This window comes from Melopsittacus undulatus, chromosome 1, assembly GCF_012275295.1.
Source record: "Melopsittacus undulatus isolate bMelUnd1 chromosome 1, bMelUnd1.mat.Z, whole genome shotgun sequence".
Lineage (NCBI taxonomy): Eukaryota > Metazoa > Chordata > Aves > Psittaciformes > Psittaculidae > Melopsittacus > Melopsittacus undulatus.
Genome location: NC_047527.1, coordinates 37,267,535 through 37,290,827, shown reverse-complemented (window position 1 = coordinate 37,290,827; position 23,293 = coordinate 37,267,535). Strand labels below are relative to the sequence as shown.

General features: G+C 36.6%; 1 protein-coding gene across 1 annotated transcript in view; it reads left to right on the top strand.

The window, feature by feature from the left end:
- The window catches only part of NKAIN3 (sodium/potassium transporting ATPase interacting 3), a 182,960-nt gene that overhangs the window by 5,328 nt on the left and 154,339 nt on the right, over window positions 1–23,293 (top strand). The window contains exon 3 of the mRNA XM_031052262.2: window positions 4,019–4,099. Coding sequence (XP_030908122.2) covers window positions 4,019–4,099 — 81 coding nt within the window. The remainder of the gene's footprint in view (window positions 1–4,018; window positions 4,100–23,293) is intronic.

Sequence of the window (23,293 nt, the reverse complement as noted above, 5' to 3'; positions counted from 1 at the left end):
CAGTGCATCATGGGGAGAAAGCAGCAAAGGTTATCACTAGTGTCTAGGTCCTTTGAGGAGAAGGAATTTAGTAAATGACAATGGCTAGGTAATTTTTAAGTAGTGCATCATATGGGATATAAAATAAAAATATGAAAAGAAAAGAAAAGAAAAGAAAAGAAAAGAAAAGAAAAGAAAAGAAAAGAAAAGAAAAGAAAAGAAAAGAAAAGAAAAGAAAAGAAAAGAAAAGAAAAGAAAAGAAAAGAAAAGAAAAGAAAAGAAAAGAAAAGAAAAGAAAGACCACAAAACAAAAGAAGAAAAGCTAAACAAAACCAACAAGCAAATGAACAACCCACCCCCAGGACCTTTCTTATTGATTCAACCTGTGTGGTGAATTCCTTCTTCATGCCAGATACAGTGAGGGTTGTGACGTTGAGCATGAAATCAGCTGACCTGGCAGTTACTGAATGTGGCTGGCCATACAGCTGAGGAAGGAATCACTAGCTGGGGAGAGGGGATTGAACACACATACACATAATGTTCAGAAAGTATTACAATTTTTTCAGGGAGAAACCCTCAAATTAAGAAAAGCTGCTACTAAAGCCCTCCTCTGCAATCTTTACGTGATCCTTTTGTATATTTGCAGTTTTGAACTGCATGGATGAATACCAATTTTTTCCAGTTGCTATAGAAAGGACAGATATTGGGGGTTTTCTGGTGATTACAGCTATAGAATAGAAACTTGATTGGCAGAAAACAGAAGCCATGGGAAATATAAGGCATTTGATGGCAAGAATAAAAGACTGCTTTTGTTGTGAAGTATGTGCCAGGTAGCTGAGTTTTATCTCTCCTCTCAGTCGCTGAAACCTTTTTTAACACAAAATGAGTTGCTTCAACCAAACTTCTCACATGCTTTGTTTTCCCCTTGTATTCTGGGTTCTTGTCTTGAGACCTTGTGGCCTGATTTGCAAAAGTGCTGAATGCTCAGCCACAGGAAGCTGAACGCTGATCTTATAAAGCTCTTTATAATCCCAAGTGCTCTGAAAATCAACTCCTAAGCATCTCAGGTTGGATGCCTATAATGTATGAACATTTCTGAATGTAATCTTTGCATGTATCAAAACATCATTTGCATTCTGAGAGCTGTATCATTCCTTTATAACATAAAGTAAATTAGTTAATGTTTGTGCAGCTCTCACACATTATAACAATGTCATCTTAGAAAACCTCCTGAGGAAATAAACATTCTGTCCTTAGAGCAGGGTCTGAGCAACAAAGAGAATTACTGAGTTAGCTGTTCATAAAATGTATTAAGGGAGGTAAGGTCTTCTAAAACAAAAATATACCTATGGTGATTTAATTAATGTTTGCATTGTGTTGCACAGCCACAACATAGAAAAATTAAATCAGAATTCTGCTATTTCCTAATTTTGCTTTCTTGCTTTTACTGTCTTAAAGCCTTTCCTTAATGCATTATTCCTTAAGTGCCTATAACACTATGCAAAGAAAAAAAACTGCTACTTACATATCCAAAACCATGTGTTGTCTAATTTTGTCAATAACTTGCTTACTTTAAAAAACTGTATACTACTAACTACTGAATATATAATTATTATGTACTTAAAGTGAAGGGGAGCTTATATTCAAATTACTGTAGTTCAGTGAGTGTGTAGGAAGAGCTTTTTCATGCACAGTAGCTGGGTGTCAAGGGGCACATGTGCTTTGCACCTGCAGTTTTCTTCCCATAATCCTCACAGTGGATAAGGAACCAAACAGGTCCTGACTGTGTAAACCAGCCTAGCTTGGCCTGCCAAAGCACATTCAGGCAGTTTTTACCTGCATGATTTAGAGTTGTCATTGGTGCCCATGGGACAGGATGAGGTCATTAACAGATTTGGCTTTGCCTGGCAGATCAAGTAGGTTTCCTGTTGTTGTGAAGACAGATTTTGTTCATGGACAGATAAAAAATTCTTTCTTAAAAGGGGAAATTCTCCTGAATATTCTGAAATCTGCTTTTTATGTGCAACTGGGCTTGTATTAATTGTCCATTAATTTTAAATGCTCATCGCTTGATGTTCTGAGGCCATATGTTGAAAAATCAGGAGCTTATGATGAGTTACTACAAAGTCAGCAAATGTAATAAAATGTGTTATCCTCTTTTAAGTTAATCTTATAGATAGTACAGACCTTATACTGCTCACAGACCACAGCAGCTTTCTCTAATTTATAATTATCCAGCCTTCAGTTGCCACAGTGCCCTTATTTGTAAGCCAGAGAAAATGGCCCAGGAGCATTATTCTCATTTTGTTTATTAATGACCTAGTTCTTGTACCATAACAATATGCAAACTGCCTATGTACCTCATAAGAAATTAAAGCAGTTAAACTATTTGGTGTACAGAAAAGACTGTATGCATGTGGAGGTAATCAAAGTGGGGAAAAATTCAAGTCTCTTCACCTGAACCTTTCATCACAGGGAGGGGAATTAAGAGGGAAACATAACCCAACACTTCCCAAGACAGCCAAACTAGTGGCACCCATGTGATAGAAATGGGATCCAGCATATTATAGATTAGGGTGTTGAGCTTTACTGACTGTATTGAGGCAAAACAATAGCATATTAGCCTCATCTGGTCACAGCTAATTAAACTTGCAAGGGTGCTTAGCAGCAGTTCCCCACTGTGAAGGTTGTAAGCACATAAATGTAAAGTGACAGTGCTGCTGCTCATTGCATTTTTCTGGTGGGTGTTGCTCCGATGTGGCTGAGGGTGTGCTGTTCCCATCAGACAGAAATGCTTCTGAGGTGTACTGCTTGAAGTGTTGATTGGGTGTAGTTTACAGCTGTATGTAGTTAAACTGTGCATCTGTAAGGAATTAGGGTCAGTCCATTATGCTGACAATTAAAATGCAAAAGATGATTTACAATAGACAAATTAATCTTCCATTCATGCTGTGGATGTAGTATGGGTTCACTCTTGCACTAGGGTAGGAGAAACAAGAAAAGCTATAGATACTTTCACCTGTTAAGGGCACATTGTAGGATTAGGTATGTGGCCACTAGGGCTGGAGTAGTGAGTTATTTTTAATATAATTAAAATACCTTTTATTGAAAGACTCCTCCCATACCTCTGATACAAAGACAGGCTAAGAAAATTGGGCTGGAGAAGCGAAGGCTGTGTGGAGACCTCATAGCAGCCTTCCAGTATCTGACCTACAAGGATGCTGGAGAGGGATTCTTCATCAGATAGTGTAGCAACAGGACAAGGGTTCCAAACTGTAACAAAGAGATTTAGGTTGGATATAAGTAATGAATTCTTTACTGTAAGGGTGGTGAGGCACTGGACAAGGTTGTCCAAGGAAGTTGTGAATACTTCATCCCTGTCAGTGTACAAGGCTGAGCTGGATGGGGTCTTGAGCAACCTGGTCTCGTGTGAGGCATCCCTGCTCATCGCAAGGGGGCTGGGACTAGATGATCTTAAGGTCCTTTCCAACCCTAACCATTCTATGATTCTATAATCCTATGATTCTTAAGAGAACAGATTTACCCCTTACTCATGTGATTTTTTTTTGTCTATATTATCAGATCAATAGATCTGTTTTATTTGGTGTCTTTTTTTTTTCTTTTGTATTTCTTCAGAATATTTAAATTTTATTTTAATAATACCTGTCTATTTAAATTACTATTCTGGAATCTCCTTTAACAGAGCTAAATCATGATTTACGAATAACTCACAGTTGCCCCCAAAACAGCATTTTGGACTTAATTAGTATCAGTAGGATAGTACAAAGCTGTAAAGAATAAATCTGTTTTATTGGTATTTACTTAGAGCAGCAACGAATATTGGATTTGTAATTTCCTGTGGTTCTCAGGGGACTTCTGCAGGGAGAACTCCTTTTCTGAACTCTCTGTCTTGGCTGTTCCCAGAAGAACAATGCTTATTGATACCAGGTTTATTATTGTTGATCTGCTCAGTATAAAGTCCTTTCATCTTCACATTTTATTTTTCTGTCTTTTTGCTTTTATCTGGCTTTGTGTTTAGTACACGGTGTGGACTGCCCTGTGGGTCACCTGGAATGTTTTCATTATCTGCTTCTATTTGGAAGTAGGCGGACTTTCTAAGGTAGGTCACTTATCCTTCTTCAGGTTTATGGGAGGGTGTTTTAACAGCAGGACTCTCAGATTTTAGAAGGCTAGAGCCATAGAGGAAAATATGGTTGTTTGAAGATACAATTTGATCTTTGGAGTTCCCCTCTGATGAGAAATCCAGTGCTTGAACTTGTCTTTGATAGTAAATAGTCATGGGTTTGAAGTATATGTATGCACTGAATCTGAAATACAGTTGCCTTCTGAAGTACCATCTGAAGGAGTGGGGGAAAGGTTATTCAGTGCAAAACTTGAGGTTCTTTTTGATTGTTGAAATTTCAAGTGTGCATGAAAAGCGTATCTGAATTTCCAAGACTGCTGTGAAAGCAGCTAAAGAAAATTACAAAGAAGGTTAATGTAATAACTTGTTGAGCAAATTGGTCTCACAGTGAGAATGATGATTCTTTATAGAAAAAGAACAAATGGCAAAGGGTGAATTTTTCACATCTGAGTAAAACTTTCCTTTTCATGGTACTCAGTGCTCTAGGTCACAGATTCCTTATTCAAACCTCCGATTACTGCAAAAGTGTTTGCTGAAGGTATCAAGATGCTTGTTGCCTTCATACAAGGTAGCACTTCCATTAGCATAGTTCATATTCAGCATTGTATCTGCAGTGAATTCTATACAGCATCTGTTGTTTTTTGTCCTCTTGCTGGACATATATGATACTGATCTTTGGTTGCCACATTCATACTTAAATGATTCCAGTCACAGTGTGCCCATAGCACATGCTGATCCTGGTATTAACAGAATAAATGACCACATTATTGGCTGTAGATTTAGAGGCATGAACTACATCATGGTTAATTCATGTGTTGCTTTTAGCTCAGTTGAGATGGGAACATTTGTAAGCTACATCCTTTTTGGGTTCAGCATTAAAAATCCTAGCTTTTGACTGACAACAAACAGAAAACTAGTGAAAACAATTTAATAAGAAATTAAATTTAATGTACTCAGTAAAAATTACATTAAAATTAAAGCTTTCACTGATAGATTCCATTGGTTATAAAATTTTATAATGAAAAGCTACAGCAGATATGATGTAGCTCGCCAGAAGCCATAGGCTTGATGAGGAAATTAGTGTATTTCATAGACTATCAAAATAAATTATCATATTGGTATGTTCTGATTTTAAAATATGTTAGATGAATGGAAAAACACCACATGGAAGTGATAAATGACCAAAATAATTGTTCATTTTCATTATAAATAGAGTTTGTATTTTTTCAATCAGTTGATGATGACTGTTTTTATAGTGCCTATTATATTTTTATATGTAGCTAGTGTTTTTATCTGAGTAATTAGGAATTAAGTGAAACTTTTAGTCTGACCACTGATTTCATGAAAATTTGAATTGTCTTTCCACTGATTGCAAAAGATTCTGTTCATATCTTTAGTGAGAGAGAACTATAAACCAACAGGTTTGAACTGAAATTTGAATCTCAGTTTCATCACTGTGTTTCACTTTTAAGTCTTCTTACTTAATGTATATAGCAAATCACAATGAAGAGAAATAGTAACAAAAGTATTACTCAGCAGTTGAGAAAAATCCCTTTTATTAGTATGTACTTTGGTTGATATCAGAATTTTAGTGTAATTTTTATGTTGTGGTTTATAATTACAGGATTTGAGAAGTAGTTTTTGAGAAAAGTAGGTGATACATGCAAAATTATTTTCATGGAAGTTAACTGTTCTTGTATAAAGTATATGAAAGGTATCAGTATCAGGGCCAAGCTAGTAACGACAGAATCAAGAATTAATTCATTAAACCATGGAATTTGAAATCCCTTTAATGATGTTTCTGAAAACTATACTGGAGATAATGCAGTCATCAAGAGGCTGAGGTCTTTTTGCAGCATACACATAGAATTCTGGGTATTTACAAAGTGATAGGTATTTGACACTGGTTTAATTGGGGCCCACATTTTGAACATGATAGCCTAAATATTTCATCATTGCTTTCTGTGGACATGCCCCTGTGTTGTTAAGCATGATAAAGAAAGGTTCTGTTATCAATGTACATTACTGTGTTTGGAAATCAAATACTACCAGAAGCTTTTCAAGGGTGGCTCTTTTCTCAGCATTGAAATAATGACAGAGAGTAGGTTTTATTTGTTTCTTGCCATTGTTCTATTTTTCTATTGAAAAAAAAAGGTTTTGTTTCTGAAATGAATGCAGATTAAATATAATTTTTAATGTCTGTTGACACAGTTTCAGGGAAAATGAGGGTGGTGTCTGGCAGTGGACTTATTTTTGTTTGCTTGTTTTTTTTAAGCACTATCATGTTTATAGCTGCTCTGATCAGTATTAGCTATTGCTTGGAGTCCCAAGAATTTCTTGAGTCTTTGATCTTGAATACTATCAGGAAATATAACCTTGTGCAATAATAAATGGCAATTTTAATTCAGTATCTTCACTTGGAGTATACATGCAATGCAGACAGATTTTTCGAATGTCCTAATAGGAACCCCACCACCACTGACTTTTTGCTCAGATCTTATTCTTGCAGCAGAAAGGAAGATCTCCTTTGAGTATTCACTGTTTTCATTCAGCCAAAGTTCCACCTCAGTTAATAGAAAATTTGAATAAGAAGGAGATAGGTAATTCAGGCCTGTTCTTTGCTGTGAGAGTCTGAAACTTTTTCCATCAATTATAATGCATAATGTTCAGATTTTCCTGGTAAACTGATTTTTTGTTGTTGTTTTAAAGAAGCAGTTTGACATTTAAAGTTTATGGTTCTGGTATACCAAGATCTTTAAACTTTTCTTAATAAAAAGTGATGAAACCTTCTACCACCGACCCTCCTAGTAGCAAACACAATGTATGTGACTTGATCCTTTCCATTCTTTCAGTAAAATGTGACATTTCTTCACAAGAGTGACATGGAAAGTATATTTTTAGTTGTAAACACATTTTATGTTTTAAAGTAATTTGGGGGGAAGGGAGAAAATAAAGTCAGTTTCGTATAGACCCAAACTCCCCACCATATTAGTTTTTAATAATGTGGAGGGCCAAACTGGTAGACATGAGGGATGGAAGCTGGTAGGATAGGGTAAGCTTGGAACTAAAATACTATATATATAGCTGTAGGCTTGTTGTCAAGGAAATCACTTGAGTCTCAGTCCCTGCTCCAATTAATATCATATTATTTTGTTTAATGAGATAAAGCTTCACAGAAGAGCTTTCTGTGGAAGCACTCCCAGTAGCTACAGTATGTTAATTCAACCAATCTCCTGGGAAAAAGGTGATATGCATTCAAGTCTTCTCAGGTGTGAAAGGGAAATTAACATGGCTTTCCCACAGCCAAGTGTTTTAAGTAGAAACCTAATGTATAAAGATTTCCTCTAACTACCTTATAGACACCATATAAGTCAAACTCTTTCACTTATGATACAGATGTGCACATAAAATTTTAATGCCTTTCTCAGGGCTAAAGAAATTGTATTTGATCAGAAATAAAATAAATATACCCATATAATTTTTTTTTGTTTGTGTTAACTGTTTTTTTTTCCTGCTTTTTAGCAGTGAAAACACACCCTTATGAAATTTGTCTGCATTTTTTATTGCTTTTATGAAATTGAAAGCATAATTTTTGGTCTTAACTACTCCATATGAGAGAAACAAGGCTGCTATTATAACATGACCTTTTAATCCTAATCCTCTGATGCAGAAAGACAGATTGCTACATCCATACGTGAGTTCATTAGTTGTTTGGATCTTGTTCTGTCTTGAAATGAAAATGTGTTCTAATTACTACTTTCAAGAATATAGATAATTTACATAGACATAAACACAAATCTCAAGGAATAAAAGGTAAAAGAAAATTCTCTAAAGAGCATTTGAAAATAAACATTGATTGCATCTTACCTGATACAATAACAGAAACTGTTATTTTGAAGTATTGTATGTACTTCTTAAATATGGATGAGAACTTCTAACTTGTATAAACTAGCCCTCCATTCCCAGCAATACATTCTGTTATGTACTTCTGTACAAAGGACGCTTCATTTATTTAGTGTGTGCAGCTAATATTTCTATCATTTATAACCCTTCAGATCCAGTATGAAAATAGCTGTGTTTATTTGTATTTATAATTTTCTGTTCCAACTGATACTTTTCTTTAGATCATTTTTCTATTGTGTTTTATTGAGTGTTAGTGATGTTTGCATGTGTTAATGCCTTTATTCAGCAAATGTATGGCAGCATCCCAGTGCAGTGCACTCTTTTCATGTTTGACATAACTTACCTAAGCAGCTAGGCAGTAGTGATGAGCTCTTTTTTTTTTCTATGATGTTTCTTCTTGTTCTTCATGTTTATTTTTTGTCTATGCCATGCTTCTTGAGCATGAACTTTGCCTTATTCTGCATTTCTTTAAGTTTGGCTCCCAAGATTGAGCTCTCTGTCAACTGACTCTTTCATTGCTTTTGACTAAGGATTTGTATGGCAAACATTCATGTGGGAAGCCACTTCTAAAACAGCTTACATTTATCACATCCTTAGTTTTAGGTATTGAATGTAGATTAATGTGAACTGTCCCAATGTGCCTTTGAAACTAACTTAACCTTTCCCCTGAAGCCAAAGGAAATTTTGCATATGTTAATTAATAAAACAAACCTCTTTCATATATATTTTCCTTGTAATACTTACTTTTATCAATGGAAGCTCAGAATCTGTAGGGCTCCCAGTCAAGTTTATTAAGACAGAACTATAGGATAAAAGCTTATATGGTTCTGTAGTTGAAGGGATAGAAACTATTAAAATTAACAATTTATTCCATCCAAGGACAAAATAAACTAATAAATTACTTATAATAGATTATATGAATAGAAATCTGGTACTCTTTTTTAAACAAAATACTGTGCATCAGAATGAGGGCTAATTATGTGGACTTTATCCTGGCTACTCATGGAATCCAATTTATTCCATCTGGTGCATGTCAGTCAATCCTTAATTGTTGTGCAGTTACATCTAATGATCTCAAATGGAGTAAGTTAAGATTAAAACCAATGCTATTTTGTAAATAATAGAGATATAAAGGTATATGCTTGTGTCTTTTTTAAAATGTGAAATTAGAGCATAAGTATTGATTGAATTTATGATTAGCAATATGAAAGTAAATGTGATTTTCGTTCTAATTTGGGTTGATGTGAGAAAACAGAAACAATTACTCTGGTGTAATTAGCATCATAATTAGCTCTATGGAATAGCCCAGTCCAGAAAGCTTGTGAACAAAGTTAGAAGCATCCATAAAAGCAGTATGGAAAAACAGCAGACGGAATGTAAAAGACTTCCGCATCTAAGCAGGAGGCTGAAGGTAGGTCATAGTACATCTGCTCACATGTAAGTGATTTTATGTGGAGGAAAGAGGTGAAGATTTTCATATCCACTGGGAAGAAGGGCAAGAAATAATTTGCTGAGCATAGAAACATAGAATAGTTAGGGTTGGAAAGGACCTTAAGATCATCCAGTTCCAACCCCCCTGCCATGGGCAGGGACACCTCACACTAAACCATATCACCCAAGGCTTCATCCAACCTGGCCTTGAGCACTGCCAGGGATGGAGCATTCACTACCTCCTTGGGCAACCCATTCCAGTACCTCACCACCCTAACAGTAAAGAATTTCTTCCTTATATCCAATCTAAACCTCTGCTGTTTAAGTTTCAACCCTAACCCCTTGTCCTGTTACTACAGTCCCTAATGAGTAGTCCCTCACCAGCAACCCTGTAGGCCCCCTTCAAATACTGGAAGGCTGCTATGAGGTCTCCACAAGAAGATTTGGTTGGAGATCAGGGGAAGCTTTTCTCAATAATAAGGCCCTGAATAGGATCTAAAGCTGTTAAAAAGCCATATTGCTGGGTAACTCTTCTGCCCCACTGTTTTTAATCTATAGAAATAAGACTGCCAAAAGAAAACCCCAAGTTAGTGTCCATGGATGGGTTAGGGTAGGAATGTTAAAATGAAAGTATGAGTACAAGTTGAAGTCTCAAAACTACATCTTTAATGAAATCAGTTTTATTAATTTTTGAAGGGAGTGGCATTCCATCTTGGGAGTTTGGGGTGTCTCTGGCTTTTTTCCCCAGCAGATGTGTAGGGACACAGAAAATGGGACACCTGAGTTGAGGCCGAGAGGTTGCTGATAGCAGTTCTTGAGCATGCAGGGATGGGGTTTTGGTGTTCAGCTGTGTGACACCAAGTCAGAGTGATACATCATTGCTGCTCACTCCTGAGAGAGATTAGACCTCTGTTACAGATAAGACTCATGTGCTTTCTGTTCTGTTGATGGATTTTTAATTGAACACAAATCATTGCCTTTCACAGCAGCACATCTTTCACTTAGGACAATCTGAGAGTGATAATAGTATATTTCTTTGCTTCTGGACATGGTGTATACATTCATGTCCAACTCAGCTGAGAATTTTTTCCCACACGCATCTGATTCATACCAGTTGCTTTGTCAGCATCTCTCATATACATTACCTTCATACTCTCCCTACTACTATATGTCCATTTACTTCAGCTGGTGCCATCAGCTGCTACTAGCTGTAGTATGCAGGAATAACACATCATGATAAAGCAGTGGATGTAGCTGTAGGCATTCTGCAGTTTCTAGTCATTGCAAATAACTCATTTTATAGCAGTAGTTAAATAAATAATCTCTTTCTAGCATGTGTGCTAATAAAATTCAACTTGCAGAAATTAAACCTAATTAAAAGATTGGTTTTGTTTCTTTGAGGTTTGGATCCTCTTGCCCAGTCTTTCTTCCCCAACTTTATTATTCCAAAAGGGTTTAGTAAATTGTTGTTTTGAAAGTCATGTTCCAGAATCTTCTGTGACATGGAAAAAGGAGGAATGCTAATTAAACCCCATTTAAGTAAATGGAATTAAACTAATATAAAGATAAAGAAAAACAGACACAATACAAGTTTCAATGCTTGTGTCATATAATTCATTTAATTCCCTTGGCCTTCACTCTTTCTTTGAAGCAGCTCTCAAAAGTAACAGTTTGTTGGGATTTTTTTCAATATAAAAAGGTTTTAGAGCCAGTTGTCTCCTTTTTTGTTCTTCTTGTACCCTTTTCTACAATAAATATTACACTGAAATGTGTTTGCTAAAATATGAACTTCTAATATGATTTTCCTTATGCAAGTTGTTCCTCCCATCCTGCTGCTCTCTCACCATAAACAGAAATAATCTCCAGGTTCAGTTGTATTTAATACTTTTCCATAATGTTCTCTTCAAACAGCAACCTTTTGAATTTTTAATTGCTTTGGCAATAAACCTGGAAACCAATTTACTGTGAAGTTATGCAGTGTAATATAGAACAGAAACAACATTTCTGCACTTCAGAATAATAGCTCTGGCCTTGGCTGGTATTAGGTACTGTTAATCATAGATTCAGTGTGTTGGTGGTGTGCCTTTCAATGGTATGTGCAAACAGTATTTTTGATGTTGTGTTAGGCTGACATCAGTATGTGCAGGAGCAGAAATTTCCTGTGGCAGTTTCTGTTTAGAATACAATGATTATTTCCATGAAAAGTTAGAAAACAACTAGCCACCAACTATCAATTCATAATGGTGAAGCTATGGAAAAATAAATTATCTTTTTATTTGCAATTTACATTCTCAGCCAAAAAAACAGAATAACTACACATTCATGCATGCCTTTTGAAAATAAAGCTAAAGAAATACTACCTGCAGAATGCTTAAGAAGATGCCTTAATAAATGCTCTCTTTAACAAACAAACAATCCACTCCCCCCCCCGAAAAAACCAACAAAAACAACGCAAATGAAAGAGCTGTTAGCTCTCTAGTGTTGAAATCAGTACACATTCCTTCAATTGAAAATTTTAAACAATGAACTAGCTTCAAAGACTTCTATTTTAGCTGAAGAGACTTCGTTGTTTTTTTTGGTGTTCCAGGTTTCACAAAACCAAAGTGATTTGGTATTCTGTTTCAGTCTGTTGTGTAAAGCTCTAGTATCATGTAAGTTTTAATGAAATACATGCTTAATCTTGGAAGGAGAATTAACATGCAGCTAGCTTGGTGACACAATGTGAGCATAAGGTCATTCTGGAAAAAAAAATTGCATGGAACAAATGGGACACAGATAAATGCCACTGAAACTGGAGAATGTGTCATTCTGATGTTAATTATTTTGTTTAGGTGATACAATCACATTGCTGAACAACTTAATCAGGATTGCATTCCAGATGGTGCAAAATTAGATTTCATATCCTTTCAGGTGACTTTTACGGTGGTTCATAATATTATATACTATCAGCACCACTAAAATATGTTTCTAAAACAGAATTGGTGCTCCCTTGATTGCTGTATTCAGAGGCTGATATTCACAGTGTAGGCCTCCATCATCTCCATTGGTTTAAATAACTGAGATGACATCTTTGTGGCTTTTTTTTTTTAACAATGCAGTTATCAGCCATGAGTTACTCATGTTGGGAATGATGAATGTGGTATATATGGTTACCTAATTGCTACACAAATAAACTTATTAATACAAACATTCATATTTGTTTGAGTTCATTATCCTGATGGATAGGGGAGGAACAGCTGACTTGTCATCTACCTAGACTTGTACAAAGTGTTTCACACTGTCCCACGTGACATCCTTGTCTCTAAATTGGAGAGACATGGGTTGATACAAGAGGGTAAATCCCTGAGAACCTATAGTACATCTGTGCCTGAAGCCCATAGCAAAATTTGAAAAAAGGCTGGGTATTTGGATGTAGAACAAGAGCATACAGAATAAAGAATCAGAGCATATAGGGACAGGAAGGAATATCTAGTCATTTATTCTAACCTCATGTGTTTGGGAAAAGGTGAATTGATTAGCTTGTTCATGGAGTGAGGAAGGGAAATTTCTCTTGAGTTGTGGTTTGGTTGTAAGCAAGTACGGCAAATTCATCTGCAGAGAAGGGTGAACCTATTATTTTATGTACTAATTGACAATTTGATGTATTTTGTAGTGATTCTTACGCTGTTATGGTAGAAGAAAAAAAAGAAGACTGTTGCTTAGATTTTGATTTTGTTCTTTGTAAATGTGATGTCCTTCTGGCGAAACTACAATGAAAGCTATTTTGGTTATTTCTTTCATCATATTTTTGTTCAGACATTGGATCAACCACATCTGCTGTCTATCCAGCACCTTCTAAGTACTGACAGAATGACTGCTGTGTACAGATTTTGACCCTTACGTAAGGCACTATACTTTTTTAGTGCCAGTGCAGGCTTGATTTATTGCCTGCCAGGGTAAAAATGACGCTTTTTGATAATAATTTTTGTACACTGTTTTTCTGTTGTATTGTATCTTTGAAATTTTTATTCCTACGTTGGCCAAGTAAGGAGCTCTTCCTATTTATAAGTAACCCTGTTATTTCATTAGTCTTCTAATAAATAGTTTCATTCAACTGATGCCCAGCTTAAAGACAGTTTTACTGATTTGAAGGGAGTTTCACACTGATTCATGAAGTCCAGCTGTCAGCCTAGCACTGCCAAGTCCACCATGAAACCATGCCCCTAAGAGACACCTACACTTCTTTTAAATACCTCCAGGGATGGTGGTGCAACCATTTCCATGGGCAGCCTGTTCCAATGTTTTACAAACCTTTCAGTGAGGAAATTCTTCCTAATACCCAGTCTAAAGCTTCCCTGGTGCAACTTAAGGCTGTTTCCTCCCTGTTACTTGGGAGAAGAGACCCAACACCCACCTTGCTACTTCCCCCCTTTAGGTAGTTGTAGAGAGCGATAAGGTGCCCCCAGAGCCTCCTTTTCTCCAGGTTAAACAACCTCATTTCCCATAGACGTTCCTCAAAACGCTTGCTCTCTAGATCCTTCACCAGCTGCGTTGCTCTTTGGACATGCTCCAGCATCTCAATATCTTGTAGTGAGGTGCAGTGTTTGAGGTGCAGCCTCATCAGTGGGGGACAATGACTTCCCTAGTCCTCCTGGCCACACTGTTTCTGATACAGGCCAGAATGCAGTTGGCTTTCTTGGCTGCCTGGGCACAAGCTGGCTCATGTTCAGCAGGCAACAACTCATCGTCTTTAGATATCATCCAGGTGACTGTAATTGCGTTCTTTGGAATTCCAGAACTCCCCCTAATTTAGAGGAAAGACAAGGAAAAATACAAGTTTGTTTCACTTTTCATAGGGTATCCATGGAGATTTTACTATGTAGAGCCTATGTATCCACTCACAGATTTCCTGGTTCTTTAGGATTTTCTAAAGTATTTCAGCATGCAATGTGCATAGTCTTGAACTTTCTGAGTTAACATTTACCTTAAATTACTTTGCTATACAGGTCTGGTGTTGGCATTTTACCTTGTGTTTTAGAAAATTTCTAAGTCTGGTGAGCCTACCTGAACCTGACTTTCATCAAAAATTGCAGAAGAGCATCTGGAAGAAATTTTTGCCATTCATCTCCTTTTGAGTTGTTTTTTCTTGGTTCTTGAGTAATGTCTTGCTTTCTTGGGTAGTGTCTCTCCCTTACTCCTAAAATTTTGAAGGCTTCAGCAAACAAAAAAACCTCTAGTTAGTTCAATAGCGTCCCTTGGGTAAGCCTTAAATATATTTCCAACATGTGTGTTTTGACAATCTTTTGTGGAATGCTTAGTGTTTATGTTATGTTAATCTTTCCTAATTCAAAGGGTTTTGATTCTGTAGGTTATAGGAAGTAGTCTCTTACTCTTTGTGGTATGAATCTTGGAGCAAGCTTATCTCCTAAATTCGGTTTTCTCGTAATAATTTATTTAACCTCCATAAGATTAATGCCTTTTGAGAACTCCTTTTCTATGCATAAGGGAATTGAAGGGATTATTCCTTATCTAGATCATTATACTCTCTTTTCCTTTTACAGTTGTCCTTCAGAGAAATTTCTTGCTCATGTTGATGATGTGACTGAGTTTATTATTCATGAGTATCAGCACTCCTTTGAGCAGACTTCTTCAGTGTAGATTAATGGTAAAAGAGTGACAGAATCCTACTGGGGATTTGGCTGCCCTCCTGCCCTTTGCTTTGCTAGGAGGTTCAATTGTCAGAGTGTCTTTACTATACCAGGAATAATGCTGGGTCTTTGACCTGTTCAGTCAAATGGGGAAGGCAGAGTTGTTGGAAGTCACAATGATGGCAACAGTGCTTGCCTGAGATAGTTTTCTGTGGCAAGATACTGTTTATGAACAATTTGATTATCTCTGTGTTATGGCAGCATTGCATTCTGTCTCCTTAGATTCCCTCTCTGCTTACATCTTCAGACAGATTGTAGAAGTTCTTTAAGATACTGTTTTGATAGAGCTTTTCCATTGCAGGTAGAGAATGTGTTATACCTGTCTGCTGAGAACTGTTGCTCTGCATTAGTGCTATGGATCTTACTTCTGCATACTTGGAAGTACCTTATTTTTTTTCTTTCTTTGGTAGATTGAGATATTCAGGTTTGACTTGGGAGATTTGGCTGAAAATTTTCCTTGTTTTTCTCAAAGACATTTGAAGGCTTTGACATATTTTTATGCTGAGACTTTGAACTGTCTGAGCTGCTTGCTGACCCCTCTGTCTAGTTCTGCTGGGAGGGGCATAGGTGTTACTCCTAAAATCCAGATTACTTCTTTGCAGAAAATATGACACAGTTGATTTATTTTACTTTTATTTTATGTGAATTATGAATTATATTTGTACTTTTCAGCTTTATTTTCATTCAGTTTAGTAGTATTCTTCAGTTTGATCTGAAGAGACCAAGCTGCTGGCTAACTTTCTTATGGCCAGGGCAGATGATTTTCCTTTTGAGTCTTCCCATCTTGACTAAATTGTTATTTCTTTCTCTTTATCTGTTACCGAGGTATTCACAAGTGCTTCTTATTTTTTTCCATTCAAAGGTGGGCTGTAAGATAAAAGACTACATTCTATGAGAAAAAAACTATGTACATGTCCAGCTGTGAAGAATCTGATTTCCACTAGGTCTTCATCTCAAATAAACCTGTACATTGTTTAACTTCAGAGCTGTTCATGTCCTTTTGGGACTATTTTCATATGCCTCATATCTACCATGAGTTGCAACTATGGTTTGCTTCAGGATATCTTCTATCCTTATGTCTTTTTTTTTCCAAATGAGCTAGCTATTTTTCATAGAATCATAGAATGGTTAGGGTTGGAAAGAACCTTAAGTTCACCTAATTCCAACCACCCTGCCATTGCCATTGGCAGGGACACCTCACCAGAGACCATGTTGCCCAAGGCTCTGACCAGCCTATCTTTGAACACTGCCAGGGATGGAGCAACCTGTTCCAGTGCCTCACCACCCTAACAGTAAAGAACTTCTTTCTCATATCTAACCTGAACTTCACCTGTTTAAGTTTAAGCCCATTACCCATAGTCCTGTCACTACAGTCCCTAATGAAGAGTCCCTCCCCAGCATCCCTGTAGGCCCCCTTCAGATACTGGAAGGCTGCTATGAGGTCTTCACGCAGCCTTCTCTTCTCCAGGCTGAACAGCCCCAACTTTCTCAGCCTGTCTTCATATGGGAGGTGCTCCAGTCCCCTGATCATCCTCATGGCCCTCCTCTGGACTTCTTAATATTTTTATCTCTTTTCTTTTTTATATATTTTATGCTTATGAATCAATTGGCTAACTGATGATTAGAAAAAAATATACCTTACACTCTGGTTTTGAAGCTGCAACTTCCTATGCAGAATTTAAATCATCTTGTTGTAAGATTTTCTTTGCAAACATCTTGCTTGACTCTAATACAATATGCTAAGATTTGTGAAAATATATAAATCTTAAAATGTGCTTGGGACACATATTTACCTAGTTTTAATATATAAAATAACCAAATGGTTTTTAAAAATTGTTAGAGAGTTTTAAAGTATTCCTAGATGTTGGCAATGCCATCGGTACCCTAGGATTTCTTCATTCCTAAATGTCTCAGATCACTTTTTACATCTCTAACTAGGCAGCTTGCTTAAGCATTCCAGGATTATATTAACTTTTATCCAAGTATATTATTCCTTAGGATGTAGCTTCCAATTCTGTTGCATGACATGTGTTTCCTGCTTCCACACTGTAGCACTTTGCTTGTGCCTATAATTTAATGGATTTTGTTTTGCTGATCCCAGCTAACCATGTGCTCCAGATGGCCCTGTACAGCTGCCTGCCTTTTCATTATTTACTCTCCTCCCTCTTGTTGTGTCATCTGCAAGTACATCCACTGTAAGCAGTGATTTTATACTTCTAGATCATTGATGAAAATGTTGAATAGCATCAGACCTTACATCAATCCCAAAGGAGTCCTGCTAGTAACACTCTTATTCAGCTATGATTTCCATTGATAAGTATGTCAATTAGGTAGTTTTAAATTTGTTTCATTTTGAGTCCATTAAAAATATACTGCCAGTCTAATTTTTTCAATAAGAATATTTTCTGAATGCCACATAGAGTTCTAAATATATTATCTTTTTGCAGCTGCATCTATCATCTCAGCTTTTAGTCTTTTGAAGTAATGAAATCAAGTTTGTTTAATAAGTCCCAATATCTTATGAAATCTTATTGACTGGCATCAATTATACTGCTTTTGTTGGTTCTCAAGCATCTTTTTAAGTTGTCTTTCCCCTCAATTTCTTTGGGACTGATGCTAGACTAGCTGTCCTAGAACCATTGCATGTTTGAACATTATGTAAGCTTTAAAGTTCTTCAGTCTCATGAATTTCCCAAGATTTATTAAAAGTTAACTTATATACATTCATGAATCTCAACACTCAGTGTTTTTGTGTAGTTGCCTAAGTAAGTTGTCCAGGCCTAAAGACTGAATATAATTTATAAATTGGTAGATCATTTACTAATGGTTTAGAATGTGCTTCTTCCTCCTCTTCTCATTCTCTTCTTTACTAAATAAAGAAAGGAAACACATATTAAAGATGACTGCTTTTTCTGTCTCTTTAAAAAATGTACAGTCTTTATCTATAAGTAGGTCTAGATCATATCTATTTCTTTTGTTCCTTATAAGCTTAATGAATAATTTCTTACTTCCTTTAACCTTGCTAGCATGGATAATATCTTTCTTCCCTATTAAATATTCTCCACTATATATCTTCCAATTTGTATTGGCTGAACTCTTTTCTCCATTTTTATCCTTGTCCCTTGAGGAACAGGTTGACACAAGCAGTATATGCATGTGTTTTTTTGCCTAGCACTGAAAATTTTTTGTACCTGTTGACTGAAGAAATTTTCATAAAGGATGAATCTTTCATAATTAAATTCTTGTGTATGTTTCCTATTAGAAATTAAAGAAGTAGCTGGAAGAGGGGACAGAGCAAACTGTCTAGTGCCTCAACAGAGAGAAAAGTTGCTGCAACCTTTCATTAGGAACTTTATAATTGCTGTCTTTAAATTAAACTAAACAAGGGAAAGACCACAATGGAGGACAAGGGAAGGAAACCCTTTTGCATTCCTTCCGAGTTTCCGTCCTTCATCCAAAGCACCCTAGCTCTGGACCTGGAAGACTCCCTAAGTCGTTAAACCCTGAAATTCCATGTGCCACTCACCTAGGCCTCCACAACCCCAAATTGCTCAGTCCTGTGAATTTATACATTCTCTGACTCCCTGAGGACAGTATGGTAAAAATACATTTTCCCTCACTGAGATGTCTTCTTGATACACATAACCTCTACATCTGCTTCAGAAAGGCAACAAGAGCAGCACGCACCAAAAAGGCTCCTATAACCTAAATCACAGGGACAATGTATGTAAAATGCAGTGATCATTGTCCTGTAGCATTGTGTATTCCTACTACTTAGATTTCTGTATGTTTTTTTTCTGCAGCCTCAGTACAGCAAGACACATGATTAACTTAAAATGCATGAGTAGTCTCATTAAACTCAATAAAATTACTCACATGCTTACTGTGCATTTAAGTAGTTTGCAGAATCAGCATTAAAATAAGAGGCAATCCATAGACACCTCCACTTATGATATGCAAAGTCTGGGAAAGGGTGGAGGCTTTGTTGCAAAAGTTGGAAAAAAAAGAAGTATCCATCAGGTACAAAACATCTTGTCTGATGCAATAAAGTTGAAATGTGGAGATGTGATATATTTAATATATAATGTATTAAACAAATACCAATGTATACATCTATGTATGTAGTTCTATGATTTTATATCATGCACATTACAATATTGCTTAATAGTGTCTCTTAACAGCATTTTCAAGTCATCTAGCTTTCATTTGCTTGTATTGATCTTGTATATATTACTGTGACACCTCTTCTGTTGTGCTTATGCTTTGTAATTTCTTCTAATACATAACATGAAGTGAGAGAAATTCAATTAATTGGAGTCAGAAAAAGTCAGGGGACGATATATAGATGTATGAAGTTTGTGTTGGTGTTTCTTTTAAGCCATCATCTGCCTTAGCTGACTATTTCAGTACATCTCTGAAATATTCAGTGTTTTAAAAAACTTAAAGATGTAGTCCTTATGAAGAAGACTAAAAAACCACTGAGAATTAATGCCATTCCTAGAATCCAAAAAAGATTCAAAGCCAAAGAAATCATCATGTTTTTGTGAAAAAGATTTCACAATATGTTGCTCTTTATTATCTGCAATCCACCCATTAGTTTGTGCTGCTGTATCACATCACTGACACTGTGAATAGTGTAATAAATAATCTTTCTGACTTAGTGTTTCTTTTAATTTAGGACTTATATTTTGAGTCCCTTTATTAGCATGGAAATATAAATGTGTTCCTGTACTTAGGAGTTTTGCCAACAGTAAAATAAGTTGGTGCATCAAATAAGGATGATTTAATATTTCACAGGGTTGTGTTCTGCCTTTCTAGTGGAATTATTGCTCCCTTTTACTTGTATTTCCACTTGCCTTAATAGATTATTTTGTTAGTCTACTGAGTGGTCTTTTAATTCAGGTTGTACTGTACATGAAAAGAAACACAGAGCTTATGGATGTCCTGCATTCAGCAGTAGCAGTCAGTTTTTCTCCTTAGTAGCTGGTGCAGTGCTGTGTTTTTGACTTTCGGCTTGGGAACAGCACTGATAACACCGATGTTTTTAGTTACTGCTCAAATTACTTTCTGAGTCTCACGCTCTGCCAGGGAGGAGGGAAAGCCAGGAGGAAGCAGAGACAGGACACCTGACCCAAACTAGCCAAAGAGGTATTCCATACCACAGCACGTCATGCCCCGGATGCAAACTGAGGGTTACCTGGAAGGGCTAGTTCATTGCTCAGTCGGGCTGGGTATCGACGGATGGTATTGTATTCTCTTCCCTTGTTATTTCCCTTATCGTTATTATTGGTGGTAGCAGGAGTGGTTTGTGTTATACCTTAGTTACTGGACTGTTCTTATCTCAGCCTGTGGGAGTTACATTCTTTCGATTCTTCTCCCCATCCCTCCAGGAGCTTGGGGTGGGGGGAGGAACAGAGGGAGTGGGCAAGCGGGCTGCATGGGTCTCAGTTACTGACTTCACTTAAACCATGACAATGGGTTACAATAAGGTAAACAGAAGGTATTTATTGATTGATGGCTTGGCTTCATGAGTGAAGATTTTGGGAAGGGCTTTAAACACACTTACTACAAGCACAATGACCAAGGGCATGTGGGATATGCAAATCTGGTTGGAAAAAGGTGCTTAGGCAATCAGGGAGTGTCCGACCAGGACTGTCATCTCCTGAGTAATCTTAAACTACCCATGTGCTGGTTCACCTGTATGCAAGGTTGGATCTGCAGCTTCCCATGCACCTTGTCATAACAGAAGGTATTACATAGTAAATATACATACTACTGAAAACAAACTGTAATATTTTAGTATCTGCAGATTTTTCTGCTGCCCATGTATGGCTGTTGATAAATATTATTTTTTAGGAGAAAAAGAAAGGATTTCATTTTGTGAAATGTTAATTTTTCAGAGTCCTTGGCATTCTTCTTAGAGAATAAACACTGACGTAACTAAAGGAAAAAGCATTGAAACCATGATCATACAGATTAGATAAAAAATAGGCCTTGTGGTTTTTAATAATAATATTATTTTTGTACTTGTGTGCAAAGTAACCTTAAAGGAGAGACAGGGTTTGGTTTGCTTTTCTGAGGAGAAGGAAACCCTGGATTCTAATGATGTAAAACTGACTCGATATTGACAATGCGTTTTTAGGAATGCCGTCACAAGTTTTACATAGGCCTCTCATAGGCTATCATGGAGCTTCTCCTTTGAAGACTGCCTTGGTGGCAATGCGGGGAAGAAAACTGTCTCTCTGTGAGTCTTGCTGCGTCTTCAGAGGCAGAAAAGGGCACCATCTCTGTAGTCAGCACTTCTATTATTCCTTTCTTTAAATACACCATACCTCTTCCCATCCATGAAGAAAGGTGCTGTGGTCCCACCTTGTCCATTTACCAGGGTAGAAGAAATTTCCCTGTAATATCTTTTTCCCATAAAGCACTGTTCACCAACTCATGCTATTGCTTTTCACCCTGAGCTCTGTAGCTTTCCTCTATGTGCTTAGTTTATGTACATAGCTTTCCCCTATGTACCTTAATTTACATACTTACATTGCTTTCCACACAACTGTTGCTTAGATATTTGACTCATGGAAGACAACCTTTGCTTCACTGTATTCTGAAAAGGTACATGTGTGGTATAGTCTTTTGAATCACCATAATGAGATCTCTTCCATTGTAGATACCAGTAGACCTGAGGTAACTGAAATACTATACAAAGATAGCCTAAAATACTGTATTTGTCAGGCGTTTGAAAAAAATTGGTCACTTTTGCTTGATGAGTGAGTTCTAAAATGTATCATAGGCCTTTCGTACCAGGATAGACTTTCAGTCTTACATTTGAGAAGTTAAATATAAGATTTATAGTTATCTAGTAAAAAGGCAGACTACAGGTTCCTAAAATCAATGATTCTCAAAATCACCCAAACATTGAATGATATGCATGAATAATTTAAGAGTGTTTTGTTAAATGTGCTAAAGTCAAGTTATCCGTGCAGTGAGACTCATTGTAAATCGCCAGCAATTTACTGTGTTTCTGAAAACCACAGGCAGCAATTTGCAGGCACGATTACACCTGTTACTGCACACATGTGACGTTTTCTTGATTTAAACTGTCATTCTGGAAAGCTGTTAACTGACAGCCAGAGTTTGGAATGGGGTTATAAAGTTTACTGAAGGACTCCTTACCACTGAGGCTGAGCTATATTTGTGTTTGGGTAGAGAAAAGCACATAGACCTCCTACCACAACTGAAGTATGTATGAATGCAAATTAGTGCTTTCAAGGGAAATTATACATGATCTTTTTAGACATTCAGGCTAAAAAGTCTACTGTGCTGCAGTAGTGTATGGTGCTATACTGACATTTTACATCTCATAAACACAGTAATATATTTCTGAAATACCTTCTTTCTTCTAAGGTATGCCAGAAATTCTGACTGTAAGTGCTGCAGATGGTTGGCACTGTAGCAGTACACATCAGCATCATAATTTTCTTCTGCTCTCTGTAAGTGATGTTTATTAAAGTCGTTTCTGAAGATGATCTGTTGGGTTCCAGAATATCACATGGGTGAAAGGGGGAATATTCTTCTTGATTTACTCTTCTTTGGTTTGTTTGTTTTTTTTTAATGATCAACTAAACTGGAAGTTTTTCTACCAAGTCAGTTCCCATTATGTTTCCATGGCATGTAGATGTATAGTACTTGACCTAAGGAATGTATTTCATCATTGCTTTAGCTACCTTCTCTTTTACATCAGGGAAGCAGTTTCAGTGTAAGTGACATTGTCTCTTTATCTAGTGACCTTCAGAAATGAGCATGCACTCAGACATGCACCAATTTAGATACCCTGATGTTCTTATTTTTTGACATGGAATAACTCCTGCTCAAGTTCTGTCATTTAAAGGGTGCAAAGTACTTTCTCATAGTCACTTATTCAAACCATGGCCAGTTTTGAAAGCTATTGGTCTGGGTATGTCCTTCGTATAAAGAAGTCATCACAGTTAGTGAATCATCCAGAATAGAAAAAAAATAACTTTCTTTTCTTTTGCTGAAACCCATCTTGAAAGGTATGCTCTGCAGGTATGATAAATCTTTCCCAAAATTTTCACTGGAAGTTTCAGATTGAATGTTACTTGTTATCAGGAAATCAAATTCTTTTTATTAG